The sequence below is a fragment of the Typopeltis vanoorti genome, chromosome 13 (assembly GCF_054136105.1).
Source record: "Typopeltis vanoorti isolate ZY-2024b chromosome 13, IOZ_Tvanoo_1.0, whole genome shotgun sequence".
Taxonomy (NCBI): Eukaryota; Metazoa; Arthropoda; class Arachnida; order Uropygi; family Thelyphonidae; genus Typopeltis; species Typopeltis vanoorti.
Window position 1 is genome coordinate 79,511,023 of NC_143561.1, and position 24,506 is coordinate 79,535,528.

General features: G+C 36.7%; 1 protein-coding gene across 6 annotated transcripts in view; it reads right to left on the bottom strand.

Annotated features, from left to right (window-relative positions):
* The window catches only part of LOC150100308 (CUGBP Elav-like family member 4), an 865,263-nt gene that overhangs the window by 198,307 nt on the left and 642,450 nt on the right, over nucleotides 1–24,506 (bottom strand). For all 6 annotated transcript variants that reach the window (XR_016549221.1, XM_090402317.1, XM_090402318.1 and 3 more), the window contains one exon: nucleotides 4,728–4,799. Coding sequence is in view for 5 of the 6 variants with exons in the window: in XM_090402317.1 (XP_090258443.1) it covers nucleotides 4,728–4,799 (72 nt within the window). In the remaining variant the exon portion in view is untranslated. The remainder of the gene's footprint in view (nucleotides 1–4,727; nucleotides 4,800–24,506) is intronic.

Below are 24,506 nucleotides of genomic sequence, written 5' to 3' on the forward strand. Positions count from 1 at the left end.
GCTGTATTTTCAGCATTCTAAAAATAACATATGAAGGAGCAGAATTCAAGTGATAGCAGCTTTCTAAGTGTGTGCTGCAAGGCTTTGTGCTTGCATCACTACTATTTAATTTGTACCTAGGGTAGCATAATAGTTAATCAAGGCAATGCAGAGAGCTTGCAGAACAATTTGAATAGGATGACAGTATATGAGGGAAAAAATAATGGATGCTATTTCCTTTCTTTTAGGCTTGCACGGTGATCCGAATGCATTTTTGGAAATTATGAAGACAACTACCGTGTTTGAATAAAAACTTTAGTTTACTATTACTAAAATTTTACAATTCGACGTTTCGACCTTTATGTCAAGGTCATCTTCTGGAGCGTACAAATATACACAGGAAACAAGCTATACTACAATCATACTGGTTCGTTAAAGACACTGACTAACTGCTACCACAATTGTTGGCCTGACCTCTGGTGAAAAAAAAAAAAAAACAAAAAAAAAAAAAAAAATTATACATCAACGCTAAAGTCCTATTATTTGTGTTGTCTGCTATATACATATATTAACATTATATTAACATCATTCCAGCCAGTTGGAGTGGGATGGTTTCTAATAATAGCAGATTGGCTAGAGTCCTGACTCGTGTTGAATCTTTCAAATTATAATTGGGTTATAATTTACCATTTTATAATAATAACGAAAGCTGATAAAGGCAGTGCCACTGTGGTCCTTGACAGGTCAACATACATACTGCAAATGAACCAACTAGTAGCCGATAACAACACATATAAAATGGTAAATTATAACCCAACAAAGAGGATAAAGGACAAAACAGAAAAACTATTAAAGTCCGTCACTTCTTGGCCACCAGACACAGTTAAAAAACTCAAACCCCACTATGCCCCCCCCCCCCCAGAATATATGGGCTTCCGAAAATACACAAACAAAATGTGCCCCTTCGACCAATAGTGGAAGGAATAGACAGTCCCAATTACCACCTAGCCAAGAAATTAGCGGCAACACTCAAGGAGTTGGTAGGTCATTCCCCCTCCTACGTAAAAAACACACAACACTTTATAAACAAAATCAAAAACATAACACTCGACAAAGACGACTTATTAGTCAGTTTTGACGTTTCTGCCCTTTTCACTAATGTCCCCATCAATGACACAATTCTCCTACTACAGAACAAATTTCCGCCCGACATTACGGCCCTCTTTGCCCACGTACTAAAGTCCGGTTACTTCGTGTGGCAAAACAAATTCTACCTACAAAAGGAAGGTACGGCCATGGGCTCACCATTATCCCCCCCAATCGCGAACTTCTACATGGAAACTTTTGAGCAAAGGGCTCTTGATTCCGCCACGCTTCGACCGACAATCTGGCTCAGATATGTTGACGACGTGTTCGCGATCTGGCCGCACGGTCGACAAACGCTAAACACATTCCTCAGCCACCTAAACAAACAACACGAACGCCTACAATTTACCATCGAAATCGAAAACCAAAATTCGCTCCCGTTCCTAGACACACTAGTTACACGTCTTCCTTCAGGCAATCTATCCTTCACGGTCTACCGAAAACCGACACACACAGGCCAATACATACATGCGAATTCATATCACCACCCAGCACAAAAATATGGAGTCATAAACACCCTTAAAAACAGAGCCACAACTATTTGCTCTAACCAGCAGGCCCTGAAACAAGAACTAAAAATTATTAGTGACACATTCATAAACAATGGCTATAACAAAAATACTGTCAATAAAATACTCTATAAAACCACAACAAAAACGAATCTAGACTACAGTAAAACCATAGCCATCCCATACATTAAAGGGTTATCAGAAAAAGTCAACAGAATCCTACAACATTATAACCTTAATGCCACCTTTAAACCACCCACTAAACTTAAAACCATATTCAGTTCCTCTAAGGACCCTCTCCTCCCATTAGCACATCCTGGAGTCTATTGCATCCGCTGCACCTGTAACTTACCGTACATTGGTGAAACAGGATGGACAATCCCTATACGCAAAAAAGAACACATTAGACACATTAAATATAACCATTATGGTGAAGCAGGCCTCTCAGACCACGCACTCAACACCTTACACCAAATCAACTGGAAAAGCACCTGCTCCTTACACCGCACAAAAACATGGTACGAAAGAAAATTTAAAGAATCCTGCGAAATCCTGATAAACCACCCAAATATCAACAATAAAGAAGGTATAAAAATTCCAAGGATCTGGATGGCACACATTCAGCCAACCTAATTTGAAAGATTCAATACAAGTCAGGACTCTAGCCAATCTGCTATTATTAGAAACCATCCCACTCCAACTGGCTGGAATGATGTTAATATATGTATATAGCAGACAACACAAATAATAGGACTTTAGCGTTGATGTATATTTTTTTTTTTTTTTTTTTTTTTCGCCAGAGGTCAGGCCAACAATTGTGGTAGCGGTTAGTCAGTGTCTTTAACGAACCAGTATGATTGTAGTATAGCTTGTTTCCTGTGTATATTTGTACGCTCCAGAAGATGACCTTGACATAAAGGTCGAAACGTCGAATTGTAAAATTTTAGTAATAGTAAACTAAAGTTTTTATTCAAACACGGTAGTTGTCTTCATAATTTCCAAAAATGCATAATGGATGCTAGTTATATGGAAATGTGGAAAGTTATACAGTTTGGGATGAAAGATAACAAGTTGTGTACCATGGCAAGGTATTCCAGGAAATTGATGAAATAAGAGATTTGAGAGTAGTGGTAGACAGCAAGTTGAAGTTCATAGGGCATAATGCAGAGATTACCAAGGTTGCATAGGATTACTTGGTTATTGAAGAACACACCAACAAGCAGAGATGAGGAAGTTATCATTCTTCTTTATAAGGCCTTGATACATACAGATCTGACTTACTGTGATGAGGTAATGGTTACCTTTGCTTTCTTGGGGATGAGGAAGTAGTGGAAAGGATCCAGGGGGGGGTAACCAAGATGGTGAGTGGTTTGTCAATTCTCCTTATGACAATCAAGTGAGGGTTTATGGGTTGCATTCGGTTGACAGGTGAAAAAAAAAAAAAAAAAAAAAGAGATGATAAAAACATTTAAGTTACTAAAAGGGTTTTATAGGACTGGTGCAGAGGAAATATTTCAGCATTTGGCTAAAGGGGACAGAACAAGAAGTCATCCATGGAAAATCAGTAAGAGTGTGGTTAGCATGGGCACGAGGACTAGGTTGTTTGCTTGAAGAGTGGTGAATGGGTGGAATGAGTTGCAACAGTCAGTTGTGAGTTCTGTGTCTGTCAGTGAGTTCAAGGAGAGGTACAACAGATATTATAGATAGTTTGGGTCTCCTGCAATAAGTCTTCAGATTCCATGAAAGTGCCTGTGCAACAATAATAATAATAATGCACATGAAACTAGAAGACATTAAAACTTAATAAAGTAAATTTATCAAGAAACCGCTGAACAGTTTATTAAGTTACAAAATTAATGTCTAGTTCATATTTTAGACATTAACTTTCAATATGTTTCCTATCCACAGAAATCTCCCAAGAGGAAGGACATTCAGTGTAATGTTTATCATCCTTTTGTGTGCCTGAACACAGGCATAATCTTAGCTGTATGCATTTAGAGATATTGTCATGATTCTGGTGAAATATTAACAAAATAATTAAATAATTTTAGTCGACTATTATTCCAGGCACTTGCTTCTTTCAATTAAGCAACAACATGAATAAGTACAACAAGAAGACATTAATATTTCACTGTAAACAGCATAAGCAGTACAACTGGAATATAGCATGTATTTTAAATCATTGAAATCTCCTAACTCATCAAACGGTTTTTTCAGTGCATGAAAAAAAGTACAAAAGTCTTATAGATTCCTTAATAAAGACTATGCAGAAGCATGGCAGACTTTTTTACTTTTATGTATACTACAAAATGGGAAGGTGATTACTAAGTGGTTATATTTCTGACAAATTTTTATTGCAAAGCAAATGAAGCTATCATAATGAGATTGGATAGTTGATGTTTTTTGGAAGTATTCTTGAGATCACAAGGAAAGGTTCTGTGGTCTGCATTGATATATACATTTAACTCTGTAGGTCAGTTATGGCAAGCTTATCTGGTATCAAAAACTGCAAATATACAATAATATATTCTAGTTAATGGGCCAAAACAAAAAGTGTGCATGATCTTTCCCTTGACTTATTATAGGATGAATGGCCTTTTATGGGCATGTAACTTGGCTTCATTTATAAACTTAATTAATGCTATTAACAAATAGGATTAACATCCTCTAACTGCATTCAACAGTAGCATGCTTTCCTTAGACTGTTTGCTTCTTTTGCAGGATGAATCATTCAAGTTTCCAGAAGGGAATGCATCAATGAATGGAACAGCTTACAGCTTTAGTTTGAAAGTCCTCACAGAGGTTACTTGCATTTTAGATGGGATTTGAATCTAGGTCTTTCAAACCAAAAGACAGCACCACAATAGATTAAGCTATTGAGGCCTCCTCCTCTCTCGTCTCACACTTAATTTTTTAAGCTTTAGTTAAAAAATTATAAAAAATCTGGGAAAAAACATGTTTACATAAGATTAATAAAGTATTTCACTGTTTTATAGATGTCAAAAAAATATTACTGAGTGTCTTGAAATGCAAATTATTCATCATTTCTTTTAAGCAATATTTATAAAAATAATACTGAGTATCATAACTTACGAATGCCTGGATAAGGCTGCAAACTAGGATAAGCAGCAGGCTGGAGTGCATCACCATTGGGTATTGCTTGGGCTGAAAACAACACACAATATTATATGAGTACAGAAAGATAAAGAGAATATGAAAGATGCATCATATAAACCAGGGTCTCTATTTATGAAACCAGTTGAAAATGATACACATTCCATAAAAATCACCACATGACTTGCATAGTGGAAGAATGGTAGAATTTTCAGGAATAAAAACAACAAACATGAGCAGCTGGTTTTACTAAATTTTGGACATGGTTCTAATGGCTCATAGTTTCTCTCACATCAGGGTTAACAGAAAACCATGTTTAAACAGTAAGGACAAGTAAAGGTTCTGCTTCGTCATACTTTTTGTCTATTAATTAGCTACTCTCTTCTGTAAGTCATTGGTTTCATATTCATCACTTCATCACCCATATGCTCTAATTTCCTTAATATATTTCTATACTGTCAAATACCTTTGCAAAGTCCAGCAATATATAAGTTTACATTTGAATGAGGAAGGACGTAGGCATCTGGAGAGATTGCTGTTCTGAAAGAGTCAGTGTGTCCCAGGGAGGATGGTAGCAGGGGTGGCCTCTTGTGGGAATGGATACTTGGGAGAAGGGAGACGATGTCAAGTAACGCTGAGCCCAGTGGAGTCTAGAAGGGATAATGCTGGATATAGAAACAATGGCATTTATATGCTTTATACTAATGCCAGGAGTATCCGGAATAAGGGAGAGGAATTGGTGGCGCAGATAGCATCAGCCTGGCCAAAAATTATTGGGATCACTGAGACGTGGTTGACAGAAGGGGATATAATAACAGGAATAGAAGTCGCTGGGTATAGCATTTTTCATCAGGATAGGAGGGGAAAGCGTGGTGGTGGGGTACTGCTTATGATAAGTGATGACCTATGTCCTCTAAGAGTGGAGGCTTTGGAAGGAAGTGAGACAAATGATTCTGAGAGCATATGGTGTGAGGTAGAGGTAGGCAAGACAGGATATTTAGTGGGGTGTTGCTACAGACCCAGGAGCACAGAGGATGGGGACCAGGAGATGTTTAGACAGCTAAGTTTGGCAAGTGCAAGAAGAATGATTGTTATGGGAGATTTTAACTACAGTAGTATAAATTGGAGAGAGGAAGATGCATGTAGCAATAGTGGAATGGAATTTCTAGAATTCTTGAGGGACAAATGTCTTAGGCAACATGTAACAGAGGGAACAAGAGGTTTAAGAGTTTTAGATTTGGTTATAGCATCAGAAGAGTTGATAATAACTGAGATGACATCTCTCCCACCAGTTGGAGAGAGTGACCATATGGTTTTGACTTGGAAAATGAATAGACATGCAGGAGTATCAAAGAGACGGGAACTTATGTGGAATTATAATGCAGGTGATTATAATAGTCTTAGACGTCAACTTCAAGAAGTTTCATGAAGGGAGAAATTGGAAGGCCAGGATATCGTTAGTGCATGGGAAATTGTGAAAGAATATTTGTTAGCAGCAATGGTAAGTTATATACCACGAGTGAAGAAGAGGACACAATTTGGAGTAAAGTGGATGACAAACAATATTAAACAGGAATTGCATGTGAAAAAGAGGCTATGGAAGAGATACAAGGAGACAGGTGAAGAGAGGATGTGAGAAGAATATAAGACACAGGCCAGAAGAGTGACTAGTGTGGTAAGGAAAGTAAAACTGGAATATGAGAGGAGATTGGCCCTAAGATCCAAAGAAAATGCTAGGGAATTTTTTAGCTATGTGGCCAGTAGGAGGAGAAATGACTGTGGAAGAATGATATTTTGGGATAAAAATGGGAATAGAGTGACTGATGCAGAAGACAAAGTGGAATTGTTCAATGACCACTTTATTGGAGTATTTCATCCTGGAGGAGTCAGTTTTAATGCTAGAGGGATAGGGCAGGTTCAAGGTTTAGAGGTACAGGAGGAGAGTGTGTTTCAGATACTGAGAACTCTGGATGTCAATAAAGCTTTTGGACTGGATGGTATTTCACCACGAGTTTTGAGAGAACGTGCTAGGGAACTGACAGTGCCTTTAACCTGGCTTTTCAATGAAAGTATGGCTTCGGCAAAGGTGCCCAGGGAATGGAAGGAAGGTAAGATAGTGCCATTGCATAAGGGTGGTAACAGACTGGAAGTGTCTAATTATAGACCAGTCTGTGTGTCACCAGTAGTTGTTAAGATCTTGGAGAAAATGGATTTGTGAAAGAGCGCTTTTGTTTTAGCAATATGCTAGCCTTTTATTATAAAGTTACAAGAGAATTAGATGGGGGAAAGGCATATACTGCAATTTTCTTAGATTTAGCAAAGGCATTTGACAGGGTGCCACATGATAAGCTGATATTTAAGTTGCAACACATGGGTCTGGATGTCAGATTGGTCAACTGGATTCAGGATTGGCTGTCTGATAGGTATCAGAGAGTTGTGTATGGTGGAGCAGTTTCAAGGGGACAGAAGGTTACAAGTGGGGTCCCACAGGGCTCAGTACTAGGACCTATATTGTTTAACCTTTATATCAATGACATTGCCAGTGGATTGCAAGGGGATATTCAGTTGTTTGCAGATGATGCAAAGCTGGGAAGGATTATTAGTAATAGTGCAGATGTGGTAGCGCTGCAGGAGGATTTGAATAAGCTAGATAGATGGGCAAATGAATGGGGATGTCAGTTTAATGCAGCAAAATGTAAGGTCTTGAGGTTTGGGAAACATCGATGGGATGCTGCATACTCTATGGGAGGAGTTACACTGGAGGAAGTTGGGGAGACAAAAGATCTGGGGTTGATGATTGATAGAAACTGGAAGTTTAGGGGACATATTGCAAAGGTGGTGAAGGTAACACAGAGGATTGCTGCAATTATGAGAAGGACGCTGACCTGCAGAGATAAGAGGGTTATCATTCCATTGTATAAGTCTCTGATCAGACCACACTTGGATTATTCTTCTCAGATTTGGTCCCCAGGATTTGAAGGGGATAAATTAACTGTGGAAAAGATACAAAGACGGTCTCAGGACTGTACAAGGATAGTTATGAGAATCGGCTGAGTGAATGTGGACTGCAGAGTTTGGCGGATAGAAGAAGGAGAGGTGATATGATTGAGACTTTTAAACTGTTGAGAGGTGGTTACAGAGTCGACACTGGGGAGTTCTTTCACTTGGTTGAACAGCGGGAAGGAGTGATGACAAGAGGCCATCCCTGGAAGTAACGAAAGGAAACTGTGAGCAAGAGGGTGAGGAGTGGTTTCTTTGCATGGAGGGTGGTTGAGCCGTGGAATGCATTACCTGATAGAGTGGTGAGGGCGAGAACGGTCAGTGAGTTTAAGGAGTAGTATGATAGACTTTGTGTTTTTTAGGGGGGAACCTCCCCTCGATGAGTCTTGACAGACTTTATGTTCTTAGGAAGGACCTCCCACGATGAGTCTTTCGACTCCATGGAGGCCTGAATAATAATAATAATAATATCAGAGTACAGGTGCACGCCCCCCCCCCCCCCATTCATACAATATGTTGCATCCCAGACCATCATCATCATTATGATATAAAATTAAATTTATCATATGAATTTCATCATATAATGAATCACTGCCCTCCCCTCCCCTCTTCCCTACTTGTAGATGAATGTAATGATTTTATGATGTTTTAAGCAGTCATATTATGTGCTTAACTGGCATAGCATTTATTTATTAACATAAATATATAAACAAAGTAAGAACTAAAATAGTAATAGATAACAAAATCTTAGAACTGGTGAATTCATTTAACTACCTAGGATGTAGGATCACATATGAAAATGAAAAAAATATAAACATAAAAATTGCAAAATATTTAAAAATAACAAGTGTAATTAACTCTATATTTAAACCAAACCCAGTTCAAACACATTAGCCCTACCTGTCTTATTGCATGGAAGTGAAATCTGGACAATAAAACAAAAAGACAAAGATTAATAACAGCAGAAATGAAGTTTATGAGAAAAACTGCAAAGTATACTATTTGATCACAAAAGAAACGAAGAAATTATGAAAGAATTAAACCAAGAATCAGTAATAGAAAAAATTATAAAATATAAACATAAATGGATGGAACACGTTCAAAGAATGAAAATTGAAAGATTACCAAAACAAGCCTTAAAGTAGAAGCCATTAGGAAAAAGAAAACCAGGACGTCCTCTTAAAAGATTCAACAATGACTTCTAAGGCTGAAACAGGCCATGCTAGGCCTAAATCCTTGATATGCATGATGATGATGATGATGATGACATAAACAAAAACTTTATAATAATTTTTGAAAACAAAAAAGAAACGGTGAATGGTAGATCACCTTTTCTTTTCTCAGTATATTTATAATAGAGAAACTGGTCTAAAATATGTTTTGTCATTAAATTTAATAATTTTAATCTTAGTATCTAATGTAATAGGTTTCTGATTCTTCTTATTTTTACTGGAAGCAACAAAATCCTTACTCTGATTTTTTATCTGCCATTATTAACAACAATAAAATAAAACTTATAAACAGTTCATAATTCACAGTGAAACATCAAAACACAGAGAGATGCAATGAGCAACAATGTTGTAAACAAACTGGCCTACAAAACCTGCACTCAATTGGTTTATCGGAGCATCACAATGCTGAAAACACAAATGCAGTCATATAAATGGGCACTGTTCATAATCAAAAATTGTCGTAAAACAGGGCTTTAGTGTCTAGCTATTTTCTTTATTCAATGATAAAAATTAAGTAAATTATTAAGATGAGCCCTCTCCTTCACACATTGCCTTATAAACAGCATTCCTCTCCATCCATTCCTAAATTCTAACTTTAACTTTCTTTTTCCAAGACCTCCTCATCACTCCTGAGATACTTTGCTACAATTTGTAACCTTTATCTCTTATATAATGGAATTATCTAACCTTTCTTTCACTCCCAGGAGAATGGAAAGAGCCAACACTGAGACTTACAGCTGATCAGAGGCACTGCCAATTCTCTTATGCTGTCTCATAATATACAGGCAGATATACTGTCTAATTCCAAAGCTGTATTTGCATCAACATTTTCCTCTATTTTTACACAGAGGGCTCCCGCCATGATCACTCAAGTATGTCAGTTATTTCTGCTGCTGTTGTTACTTTCCTACTGCCTACATTCCTTTCATAGTCATTCTTTCTTTTTCTTGTACCATAAAAGAAAGAACTTCCAGTATAATCTCATTTTGCCTTCCTTACCATGATAGTTAAAATGGTGTTAAGCAAGGTTGTGTCATGTCTGGAACACTTTTCATCATTGTCATGGATTGGATAATGCGCCATACCCTGAAAAACCTGAAACTGGAATAAGATGGAACATTGACACCACATTAGAAGATTTGGACTATGCTGACATTATACCACTATCATCTAGATTTGAAGACATTAAAATTAAGACAGCAAAGTTAGAGGAAACTGCTAAACAAATAGGCTTACACATCGATGAGAAGAAAACCAAAATATTAAAAATCAACAGCAAAAAGAATGACCCAATCTTTATAAATGGAAATCAAGTAGAAGTGACAAACACTTTTAATTACCTCGGAGCAACTGTCAACACGGAAGGTGGTACCAACGAAGACATTGCAATAAGAATAAAAAAAATCTTGCTATGCATTTAAAATTTTACAGAAAATTTGGAAATCATCCAATATAAAAACAAACTTAAAGGTGCAAATTTTTAACTCAACTGTTACATCTGTATTACTTTATGGAAGTGATTCATGGAAATTAACGAAACAACAAGAAAATAAAATAGATGCCTTCCAAACAAAATGTCTTCACAGAATTCTCAAAATTTACTGGCCAAATAAAATCTCAAATATTGAAATTTACAACAAAACCAAACCCATTACAACAGAGTTAAAGAAACACAGATGGACATGGATAGGCCATGTATTGAGAATGCCAACATCAGAACACACAAGAATAGCATTGACATGGACGCCTGATGGTAAAAGGAAAGGGGGAAGACCCAAAATGACATGGCGCTGGATGGTAATCCAAGAACGAAACAAACTAGGATGGTCGAGCTGGGGGAAAAGAAGAGAAACAGCATTGGACCAAAGAGGATGGCATGCTAAACTCGTGGCCTCATGCACCTTATAGGTGTAAAGAGCAGTAAGTCAAGTCACCACGATAGTTATTTCTCTCATACCTTTTTACTGTTCAATAGTCTGATATAATATTTTCTTCTCTTTCTTCTTATTTTTTTTATTTTTAGCAATTATCCGAGCCAATATTTTTTCCTCCCATTATCTCAGCCCTTTTTTCAGTTCACCATTAACTCAGCTATTTCATTTTGCAAGGAAAATTCAACAAACAGATAGAGGGGACAGCAATGGGTTCTCCACCCCTGGCCAACTTCTTTATGGAGACCTCTGAAGAAAAAGACAAACTCTGCCCCAGAAAAACTCACTGCCTGGCTACACTACATGGATGATGTGTTCTCCATTTGGCCACATAGCCTGTGTTTAGAGAAGATTATTAATCTTGATAATTATCAATTCTGTCAGCTGCGCCATTTGTTTAGATAAGAGATTATTGATTATACCGACTGTGCCAATTGTTTTGATAATTATCAATCCTCATTTGTTATGAGATTATTCTCTATTAAGATTTTTTATACTCCGAGTGTTTATTATTGCACAAGGGTTCAATTCCAATTGGTGCAATGACTTTTAACTGTTTCTTCCAGAATCCGGAAAATCACTGACTCAAGACCAAATACAAAAAAATATACACATTTAATAAAACTAAAACAATATATACACTTCAAATAAAATTACACAGCAAACTACAAAATTAATTGGATCTAAGGTCTTCTAAAATAAACCTACACTTTAGAGATCACCCATTCTCACTGGTTTGTTTAACATATACTAAATCATGTCCACCAGACTAAACACCTCATTTTCACAACAACAAAAATGTTCTTCTTTTCCATTATGATCCTTTTTTTTCTCCTTTTATATAGCACACAATATTATTTCTCCAGATTCACTGATGTATAAATCAGTGGCGGCTTGAGATCGTGGGGGGGGGGGGGTGCTGCAACTTTCGATATATACATACACACTGTAAGTACAGTGTATACGTGTTTGGATAAAATGTCAAAATTATGGTACAAATTTTTTTAAAAAAATTAAACATGAAAAAATATTGTTTATTATCAATAAAATTATACAGTTTAGTATAATTCAAAATTACTTAAAAATTCTGAGGTCCTAATTGTCAATAACCCCAATAATGTTCTAAAATAAAAACTATAACAAATGTTATGTCTTTAATTGTAATGTCCAAATATTTAAAGAGACAGAGTAAATACGATAAGCACTACGAACACTCTACTACTAGTGCAAACTGCATATAAACAACAGTGGAACTGCACGGCGGACAGTGCCACATTACGCTAATAGCTCGCATCTCACTATGACGTGCGCATATGCTTGTGAACGTAGCAATATGACACTGTGGTAAACACAGTACTGCTAGCATCCTTTGTGCTCCTTAGTGCTACAAGATGGATTTTATTATTTTTTATACAAAATAAGAGAATTGTATAGGACTGTTACAAGCAAATATAAATTACAAGCAAATATATATAAATTAATAAACATATTTATATATCGAGAAAAATTGGGGGTGCTGCAGTTCCGCAGTGCCTATACAGGAGCTGCCACTGGTATAAATACTCTTACAGTTCAATTTGATGCACAATTTACTCATTTTTGTACCGGAGAAAAGTTTCTTCTACTACTTCAAAAACAACATATCTAAGTTGAGCTAATTCCATCGCCCTTTCCAGTAGAAATAAATACATCTGGCATCCTTAAGACAGATGAAACTTTCCAATCAGCATCTCCTCGAATATTACTTTAGAACAGGGTTTCTCAAACTTTTTCTACGACGGAACACTTCACAAATCCTAAAATTTTTCATGGAACACCTTGGTTATTTTGTAATGTATTAATTAATAATTAATTGGTAATTGATAATTAATTATTAATTAATAATTAATGAAACATCAATTAGAGTTTAATTTAAGTGATGTTTTAATTAATTTAATTAAAGGGTTAATAAACCATCATTAAATTAATTTGTGCTGATTTTCATTGTCATATCCTATTCTGATCACCAAATATATTTATAATATTATTATAAGTACTTACGAGTGAATGCAGACTTTTTCTCCTGTGTGCTGGTAGTTTTCCCCTCCTTTTGTACATCCTGGAGATCTTTGTAGGATTGAGGTGGATGACTGACTATCTCTTCCATCACAAACACCTTCAATAAGAGATTTCTTAATACCAAAATTAAACAAAGTGCCTTGTTTCTTATTCATATTAGAATTTAAATCTGTATTCCTATTACTTTTAAAAAAATCACGGCACTCCGGTTTCAGAACAAGCACTTACACATTGCAATATGAACTTGAGAAGAAAGTATTACTAGATCTGAGAACCACATATAGACTGCCTTGATCTTCAATTTAAGTGAAAAAAATTTTCTTTATACTTCCTTGCTGATTGGTCACTGACATTTGCAACACAGATGTTATTTCACTCAGTTTTGAGAACACGCCTCCCATTGTTGTAATCAGCTTGCAGGCAATTTTTATGATTGGTCATAAACAGCGGTATTCTCTTTCCTGATTGTTGAAAGATTTCATTGCGTGAAAATTAACAATAATTCATGAATACTTCCACTTTTAAAAATACACGGCTTGGTCACTAACATTTGCTACACAGATGTTATTAGGCATTCTGGGTCTGAGCTTTTCGACATATTCACAAATATTATTCTCCTCAGAATATTTCTACTATAAAATATTTATTCATGAAAAATGCTTAGAAAACTAAAATGACAAATTCCAGAACTTCTCGCGGAACACCTATTCACCTTTGAGAAACCCTGCTTTAGAACATCGACTGCAATATTTTCTTTTATATACTAATTACTTGTTGACAGTCTCAACTCCTCCAGTTCAAAGACTCACAGTTTTACTATTCCTTTTTCGGAATCTACTATTAATATTCTCCGGACTGTCATATAAAACTAAATGAACTTCATAAGAACAAAATTCCTCCAGTCTGCATTCTTAAACTTCCATTAGCTCTTTCAAATTTCTTGGCAAGCATGCATGCTATCTGTGAGCAGGGCCGGATTAAGATCCATAGAGGCCCTAAGCACTTAAAAGATTTTGGTGCCCCATATATATGTAATTCAAAATATAAACAATAATAAACCATAAAATAAATTTTTATTTTTCAAAATGAAACAAAACTTATAGTAAGATGGAAAATAATGTTTATTTTTGTATACTTCAACTTTGTTTAGATTTGAAAAGTTTTCTCCTACTTTTTTTTAATTGCAAAGTCTTTGATCAGATCCTCAAAATTAATCTTACATAACACATCTGCTTCTATACTTAGTAGGGATAAGGCATTCAACCTGCTTTGTTACATAGTTGTTCTGATGGGATTTTTAATATACTTCAAGTGAGAAAATAAACGCTGAGCTGAGCAATTTGTGACCATTAATGTTAAAAATATACGAAAGGCAATGTCTACATTTGGAAAGGCACACTCAATATTGTCTTCTACAGTTATTTTATAAAGTTCAGCATGACTGAATCTTGTTTTTACATTTTTTGTTGCACTGAACTTATGGCGCACATATGAGTGAAACTGCTGAAGCTAAGCTGAGAAATTAGTGTTCAAGTCCTCTGGGTAAGCATCAATCAGCTTTTGACAACACTGAGAATACCTTTCGATTTCAGTAGATGATGAAGTCACTGAAGTAGCATTATCTGGCACATCACTTAGAAAAGAAATTCTCTCTGATATTTCTTTGTATATCTCTCCTCTTCTTCTCATCTCAGTTTCAAGTTTGTCAAAAATTGTGTAAAAGGTGGTGATACGAAATTTATCTCTGGCATTCAGATATACTTCTGGAGCATCTCCATCATTGGGTACCTCCTTTCTGATACGTTTGTGAGTTTGAGCTGCCTTGTAATCAACATCTGATAGCACTTCCTTTGTAGCTGCTTTATATCTTTCAAATTCATTTCGTGAAGTGCACAATTGGTCAGCTAATGATCCATACAGATCTGCACATGTTTTTAAGTTGACTTCCTCATTCTGTAGAACTTGGCTTACTCTATGAAAATTTTGCAAAATCTCATCCCAAAAATTCAACAAAAAACCGAATTCTAGCTCTTGCATCTTATTTGCAATATTATCTGCTTCTCTTCTATTGTCTCCCTTTTGTGACTGGTCTTCGGCTATACAGTCTAATGCTTCTAAAATTTGAAGGAAAGATTTCAAAATTGCTGCTGTTACCATAGCATGTGCCTCCCATCTGGTATCAGAGAGGGATTTTTAAGACATTTTCATTTCCAATACAACCTTTAAGAATTGTCCACTGGCTGGTTGAGGCTGAAAAAAAGGTATAGAGCAACTGCACTGTAGAGAAGAAATTAACCGCCTCTTGACAGCAGTCAACAGCACTTCAGCCTACCGAATTTAGTGAATGAGCTGCACAGGGCACATATATAGCAAACTTGTTTGTTTCTAAAATTTTTTGCTACATCCCCTTATAACGCCCAGACATGTTAGCAGCATTGTCATAAGACCGACTCCTACATTTTGAAAAGTTTAGCTGACAAAATTTACTTAAGTACTGCAACACCTGATTTGCCATTTCCTCACTGGTATGGCTTTTCATTTCCAGAAAGGTTAAAAAGCATTCAATAGGTTGTCCATCTTTTAAGTACCTAAGTACAACACTTAACTGGTCGATATGTGACAGATCTAGTGTTGAATCAACTGACAAACTAAAATAACTAGAAGATTTACTTCATCAACAATAAGCACGTGGACCTTTTGAGCCATCAGCTGAATGAGTTCCTCACAGGTGGCTTTGGAAAGATAAGAAGGATTTCCTTTGCCACAATTTCCATATTTCTCAATGTGACCTGCTAAAAATGGATCAAACTGACTTATGAGCTCAAGCAGTCCTAAAAAAAAAGTTCCCATTTTGCAATGATCCCAATCTTTCTTCTGTTCCTCGAAAACCCAAGCCACGTTCAGCTACCATACAGGATTAAACTAAATTTATTATAGCTACCATACAAATAACAGCTATGACACGCCTCAGGATCCCAGTAATCACACTCTTCCTGAATTTGTTTTTCCAACTGTTGTCCCAACCCTACACCTTGTCTGCGAGTTAAGTATGTTAGCATAGAGTCTCAGTGAGTAGTGCTTTTTTCATGTTGATCAATTACAATAGTATTTCGCCAGTCACTGAACCCTCCTCTTGTAACAAAATGCGAGAAATTTTTAGGAGCAAACAGTTTACAAACAAAACAATAAACTGATCCCGTTGATGGTGAATACAATAACCACTCTCTCTTGTATTCCTCACCATTGGCTTTTGTCCCAACAAAAAGTTTCTGCGAAGAGTATCTTACTGGTTTGGTTACTGAAATGTCGGTACGACTTGTGAAATGGCCCACTGTGGTGTTGACAGTCACTGGGTCCACAAGCAGTCCAATAAGCCACATCATCAGCAGAGAAATCAAGCCACAACCCTGGGTCTTTTGCAGACAATCATTTCACCACCATCACCCACTAAACTTTCATTTTCAGCAATTATTTACACCTCAGAATGTTTTGTAAAGAAAATTTACAGACAAAGTGAGGTCAGTAGTGAGACGTGCTAGATGAACCTGCTTGTGACACCTTGATGATTCCAACATCATCATATTTTGATTTTCAAGTGATCAAAGTGGTATTTGTGTCCACTTCTGATGACTGAGATTGGCTCTGATCAGGAATTGGTATATAATGTTGTGGAACTTGTGTGATTCCACAACATTATATACCAATCCAGTCAGCTTTGCAGTCTTGGAATCTAATTTCAAAGTCTCCTCTTGTTTATTTTTTGATAGTTTTCGCTTTTGTGCACCACTTAACTGAACATGTTTCATCTTGGTTCTTGGGATCTGTTAAATACAGAAATAAAAAGATTATTTTGTTGAATATTAGGTGGCAATCAACACAGTTACACATATCACAGGCAAAATCATACGAACAATTTAATTTTCGGCTTACTGGAGTCGCACTTCTGCGACAGCTAGGCCTTTTACCGGAGGTGCGTTTCTGAGACAACCACGTGATTTGTTTTATGTTTGCTCCTGGAGCCTTTTATAAGACATAATTTATTAAAACAAGACCTAAAACAGACAGGAAAATAAAAAAATAAAATGGTTACGTTAATTATAAAAAATTACCTCATTTGATGCAATGGTAGTGCCAGAAAGTGTCGTGAGCAATAATACAGTGTAAACGACCCATCATGCACATGGTTAGAGTTTTATTAGGCCTTCTACACATCATTATTTATTGAAACAAAGTAGGTAACAGTAAGAAAAGATAAAAACAATGAAAAACTAATTAAAAGTTAATTTAAATTAAATTCATCATCTAACTAAAGCAGAAATTCTGTGGTGACCCCTTTCCATGATGCCCTAAGCACGTGCTTATTTTTCTTAATGGTTAATCCAGCCCTGTCTGTGAGTGGCAAGCAAAAAGTTATTTATAATGGCTAACATGTTGTCTCCATTAGTGTAATGAGAATGAGAAAACACAACACTTGATAATTTTAAATTACAATAAATTTCTGAAAGTAACACAACTATCCAAATCCAGTAAGTACATGAATTTTTTAAATGCTTTACATTTCATTTACATTTAAATTTAAAATTTCATTTTGACAAAATAACATCAATTACGGGCACATCGCAAGTGCCGACAATGCGTGTTATGAAACCAAAACTAATAATGTACTAACATAATCAATTTGTAAAAATATTCATAATTTTAAATTATGATTATTTTTAAACCTGGATACACTCCACAATTTCTTAACACACATTAACAATCAACACCCCGTGATCCAGTTTATCTTGGAAAAGGAAAACAACAACAGTCTGCCATTCTCTGTTTACAGGAAACCTACATATACAGGTAGATACATTCACCAGCAGTCACCCCCCCCCAACAATATGGAATTATAAAATCCCTATATAACAGGGCAAAATGAATCAGTTCTGACAACAGTGCCCTAACTATTGAACTTGATCACATCCTTAACACTTTCCTAGCCAATGACTACAACCCCAAAAAATAAAAAATAAATAAATAAAACCATGTAACTTCAACCCCCCCCCCCCTCCACATTCAGAGTAAAGATTACTCAAAAATATGACCTTGCAACCAGTTACTGATCACATAAGAAATTGGGATCTCTTTTCTGCTCCACCAAAGACCACCCACATTCTCTAGACTTACCAGGAATATACCAGGTCCCTTGCAGTTGCAAACTATCCTACTATGGCCAAACAGGCAGAAATGCCAATATCAGAATATCCACACACAAGGACCACATCAGGTTCCATCAATACAGTCATTCAGGACTTGCTGATCATGCTTTGGACACCCACCATAGGATACACTGTAAGAACGTCACTCTATTACACCACAGCAAATACGAGTATGAAAGGCTATTCCTGGAATCTGCCTCAGTTTTGAAAAACATTCCAAACCTCAACAAATTTGTGTGCATGAGACTGCCCCAAATTTGGGAAGCATACATTTTAAGATCACCAGCCCAACGGCTAAGACCAATTTAGCCCACTGGAGGGGGAGTGGGGATCAATCTTTGAACTCCTTGAGGTGTCACATAGTAATAGTGATTTACGACACTAGGCCTTACTTCTGTTGCCTTTCTTCAGCCTCATTTGCCTAATGTTAGTGCCTGCATGCACTGCACATATCTTTTTTGTTTTGGTTTGTGATTCCTGATGATGGCAATGTTACATTGCCATCATCAGATTATTTTCTGAAAAATTAATAGTTATGGTAACTGACTGTTGCACAGTCAATGATCCAATGTCATTATGTGACAAATACATTGGACAGGTGACATGCATATACAACAGGATACAGGTATCCCTTGCTTAACGTGCATTTGATTATCGCAGCTAAATTAATTGCGGCAATCCCTTGATATACGCAGCAAGAGTTTGATTAACGCACCTTTAAATTTACCACGCAAAATCATGCTTACGCACATGAGGCTGCTAGCCTTGTGGTCATCCAAATTCTCTTAATGATCTGTGTGAGAATGTGAAAGTTTTATTTTTCCCACCAAATACGACATCATTGCTACACTCCATGGACATGGGCATCATTGCAACTTTCAAAGCCTATTTTCTTAAAAAGACATTCTCAAAGGCAGTAGAAACAACGGGAGAAAATGCGATTACGCTCCACGAATTTTGGAAAAAATTTAACATTAAACATGCAATTGAGAACATTCGTGACTCGTGGGAGTAAGTGTCTTCTAGTTGCATGAAAGCTGTTTGGAAAAACCTTCTGCCAGAATGCGCTAATGACTTGTTGTTTTCAAAATCCTGTGAACAACGTGGTCAAAGAAATCGTTGCAATTGGTGAAGACCTCGGTTTTGATGACGTTGATGCAGAAGATGTTAAAGAATTACTGGATTCAAATTCAAAAGATTTCAGTGACAACGCACATATGAAGACAACGAACAAATGGATGTGAAGGTGAGGTTCCAAAGGAAATAACAGTCAAAGAACTGGATGGAATATTTCGCAGTTTAGAATCGCTTAAGCAGCAAGTAATGGATATGGACCCAGATGTTAATCGAAGAATGCTTGCTTGCCAAGGTCTGGAGAGTCATTTTGCTTGTTACTGTAGAATTTATGCCGATAAGAAAAAAACTAAAACTGTTCAAACGACTCTTTATAGCTTCTTTTGATTAAAAAAATTGCAGTAATTAATGTAGATAGAAGTATTTATTAAACATTTACTTTGCTTTCATTTTTTATCTTTCCTAAAAGAGTACCATATAAAACGAACTATTAGTACAGTAATCGATCAGGGACGAATTGTACTTTTTACCATTGATTATTAGATTTGATTAACGTGATTTTGATATACGCAGTAACATCGATGGATACCTGTATTTATATTTTACAAAGTTATTTGATAAAATGTCATGTGACAAGTTGTTTAAACTAGAAAGGATGGGGGGCTATGTGAAAAATTAGTGCTATAGGGGGATTGGCTCTCTGACATAGTTATTACATGGGTATTAGCAAGTTGTGCATAAAAGGCCAAAGAAAAAAGAAAAGCCACTACCTGGCATGTTGCAGGGGTTTGTTTTATGACTGTTACTGTTTAGCATTAGTTGGCAATTAGCACAGGAGATATGCAGCTCTTTGCTAGATGATGATGTAAAACTGATGAAGCTAGATGATGAGATTATATATATATATATATATATATATAGAGAGAGAGAGAGAGAGAGGGCCGGATTTAAACTTGCTCCAGAGGACCCCTACTGTTTTAAATTACATCAGCTGGTCTTTTTGTTTTTTTATTTGAGACCCCGGCAGATTGCGACGCCCTAAGCTGTAGCTTTTTTAGCTTATACGTAAATCCGGCACTGTATATAGGCAACATAGGAGAGGAGTCAGTTCTGGTGCACAAACCTTCAGGACAATTGGACAAATGCCACTAGGACCAGGAGATTTTTTTTTGTGTCTAATTTGGACGGTATTTACTGATCTGTTTCTGGCGTGGGCATTGTATGTTGGGCATCTGGAATGGTTGGGGGAGGACATTTGCCATTGTCAATTATACATGCATTGGAAGCGAAGTGTGAGGCCAGGAGATAGGCATTTTCTGTAGGTGATGATGCAAGAGGATTTTGCATCATCACCTTATAAGAGGATCTGAAAAGACACTGTGAGTGGGCAATTGGGTGGTTAATGTTGCAAAGTATACAGTTATGAAATTTGGTGACAAGATTGGGATGCAGAGTATACAGTTAGTGGAAAGGTGGATGAGATAATGATTTGGGAGTGTTATATTTGTAGTTATATTGTTGTTTCTCTCTAATTTCTTATTTTTTTTTTACTTCATTAACCTCTATTATCTTTTCTTGTGTGTGGCCTAACTAGATTCCACCTAGGGATATTTCCTTTTCAGATACTGGCAAATTTTTATTTATATTTATACTGCAGCAGCCAGTATCCTATAACAGGAATTTTATTCAAGTTCAGAGAAATATTCCTAGATTCACTGGCATACACTCTAACACACACTTAAATAGATATCGGTACTTTGCAGTAGTGACCAATGATCTATTACGTAAACATATATATCTAAAATTTCTCCCGCATTGGTTCTAATTTTATAAGTGGTAATTTGATATCTCGAATTCAGGCATGACTCAGGCATATGCAATAAAACATATGTTTATTGGAACTAAATGACCATTACAACTAAATTGAATCAAAATACTAAAACTTCTAAATCTCTTGCTAAGTTAAATCTCATGCTAAGATAATTCTCACAATTCTAAATTAATCAAGTTTTCACCTAGACAGATCAAATTGTTAATCACACAGAACAATAGACAATAGAGCAATGACAATATTACACTAAATTAAGATCCTCTCATGCATGCTATTCATAGAGTACATACTATTCAACTTGTTGCTTTCTCAGTTAAGGTTATCTACTAAACAAAATACACTTATTACTTCAGTCACATACAATTAGATTGTTTCCTGACAATTCCTTGTCCAACAGAATTTTGCTGTCTCAAATACGAAATCTTATCCAAGATCTCTAAAGGATTGTCCACATTACTTAATCAAACATAGCTTTCAATCTTCTATCACTTCCGTAACATATAACAAAGATCTCTACATTACCCAGTTCTTTCCAAAGGTCTATTAACTACCACGTGTTGTTCTGGTCATCCTTCGATCAGCAATCTCAGCACGTGGCTTTTGGCTACGTCATCCTTTCTACTGCTGCCGGACTCAAACTATATTCTTCTGCGACTGAGGGCTATCTCCACTCCTTTCCGATGGGACATCCAGTTGCTGGCACGATTTCTGCATAGGCTGATGATTCGCATACAGCTCCACGTGGACTCTTGTTCAGCATAATCAGGAAAACAGCCCGCTGTTCGACATCATAGAACCCTGGCTTGTCCTTTCTCCGACCACCGGTCAAGAATCCTCGAGATGAAATCCAGAACAAAAAGCCCTTGCAATATGGTGCGTATTCCCATGTTCTAGCACCCTCCTTTTGTTGTATCCTTTTTTCGCACAACCCTTAGTTTTAATGCCCTTAAGATGATCCCCACTCTCCCTATTGCTGTTAGGTGCTGTCTTCGAGGAAAGCGCGCTTACGCTATTTTCCGCACGTGTTGTAGCCTCTGCGTTTCAGATGCGGCCTTTGCACTGTTACTCATGACCTGTCTGTTGACTTACGTTATTTGAGATAGCTTAATAGGACACAAATTTAACCTAATATTTCTTTTACATGGAATCATTAATTTGTAAACAATTCTCTAGTTCAGTTTTCCGTTTTTGACTACAAATATTTCTAAAACAATTCACATATTAATACGCATTCTCTTATACAACAAACAAGGTCTTATTACTTTCTGCTGGTGTGCAGGTATTATTTTAAATTAGTTAAAATTTTCATGTTAGATTCTGAATGAACAACTTCTTAGAAAATCCTCCATTCAGGATCTAACAGGAGCAGTGGTGAACAGGGAAATAAAGTTTAGGGTTTGTATTACTAAAACCGTGAAAGCAGCAAAACAGATTATGGTAATGTTGAAGAGGACTTGACACGTAAAAGCAAACAGATTATTGTTCATATAAAATCAAGTGAAACAGTTCAGCTATCAGCTATTTAGGCACAATATTTAGTGAAGATGGTAAATTAAATATGGAAATAGACAACAGAATTAGTAAAGCTGGTATATGATAGGAAGGAACATGACAGAATTTCCTGGTGGCTGGAATGTCGCCCAGTTAAACAAGGCCCCCGTTATTTTTGTGAGGGAATGCTTTGGGAAGTCATGGGAATACGTTGGTAAGAACATAGAAAATATTATTTTAATGGCTAATATAGCCTACTTTTGTTTAGGAGTGCCACTTTTTTACAATATCATTGGTTCTTTACCCAAAAATCTAGGGCATTACTGAAGTGTGATAAAAACTAATATATGAAAGAATAAAAAAATAAAAATATAAGAAATTTTAGACATACCTTTTTTGGATGTTGTTTTCTGTCTCCTTATTCCAGCGATGTGCCTTCATATGCTGTTAAGCTGTTAAAGGGGGGGGGGGGTGTAAAGCAATGTGGGGAAATTTTTGATTTCCCTGGGGTTCTGATATATGTATAATATTATTACGGGCAGGAGGTAGAGTGTGCTCTGGGGGGGGGGTGAGAGAAGGATCTGAAGTTAGAAATTATTTTTTGGGGGAAGAGGAGGGATTCAAGGGAAAAAGTCAGGGGGTAGAAGTTATGGGGTGCGAGTCGTTTTCACAACTGTTGTCTTCGGAACTCGTGGGAGAAGTGGATGCTATGCTATGTCATGTCGATTATGGTAATGCGAATCCAAATCCGAAGATGACAGTTGTCAAAAACAGCTCACACCCCATAACCCCGACCCCGACTTTTTCCCTTAAATCCCTCGTCTTCCCCAATAAAATAATTTCTATCTTCAGATCCTCTCTCACACCTCCTCCCAAAAGACTCTCTACCCACCCTTAATAATAATAGTATTATACATATATCAGAAACCCATTTTTTTTTTCAAAAAGTTCCCCACATTGCATTACCCTCCCCCCCACTTTAACAACTTTACAGCATATGAAGGCACATTGCCCGAATATTGTGGAAAGTTTATTTTGCACTTGGTTAGACTATAATAAATTTAGTTTAATCCTTTATCGTGTAAGCAAACAAAGTTTGCTCAGTCCTGAGGTTGAGGTAAGATGGTACATCCCCAGGCAACTCGCAGCAAAGGTGGACCAAGCTCTCATCACTCCTTGTCTTGGTATCTCCCATAATGCAAAGCACATCTCCTTGCGGACATGTATACTACTATGCATCAAAAAAGGTGGCATCAATGGTATGCATCAAAGAAGGGCCACTACCCAGACCGGTAGGTCTGGGTAGTGGCCCTTCCCTTCATCCACCTTCCCTTAATGCATAGTGGCTGCCCTCTCGTCAATAAAGGTTGAAAAGACCTCAATCTTTATTGAGGTCTCGTCAGTGGGAGGCAGACCCAGAGTGTGATACTAAGGCAGAAGCAAAAAAGAGCGGTCATATTTATCTATACGAGTTGCCAACCGGTGTACCACCTTATTATTTAATTACTCTGGATTTAGAGAAGGACGTTGGAAATTTATTTTGCACTTGATTAGACTATAATAAATTTAGTTTAATCCTTTATCCAAGTGTAAGCAAACAAAGTTTGCACCAGAAAATATCTTCACGACTGAGGTTGAGGTAAGGTGGTACATCCCCGGGCAACTTGCAGCAAAGGTGGACGAAGCTCTCAGAGAATTTGGTCCACCTTTGCTGCAAGTTGCCCAGGGATGTACCACCTTACCTCAACCTCAGTCGTGAAGATATTTTCTGGTGCAAACTTCGTTTGCTTATACTTGGATAATGGATTAAACTAAATTTATTATAGTCTAACCAAGTGCAAAATAAACTTCCAACATCTTTCTCTAAATCCAGAGTAATTTAATAATAAGGTGGTACACTGGTTGGCAACTCGTATAGGTAAATATGACCTCTCTTTTTT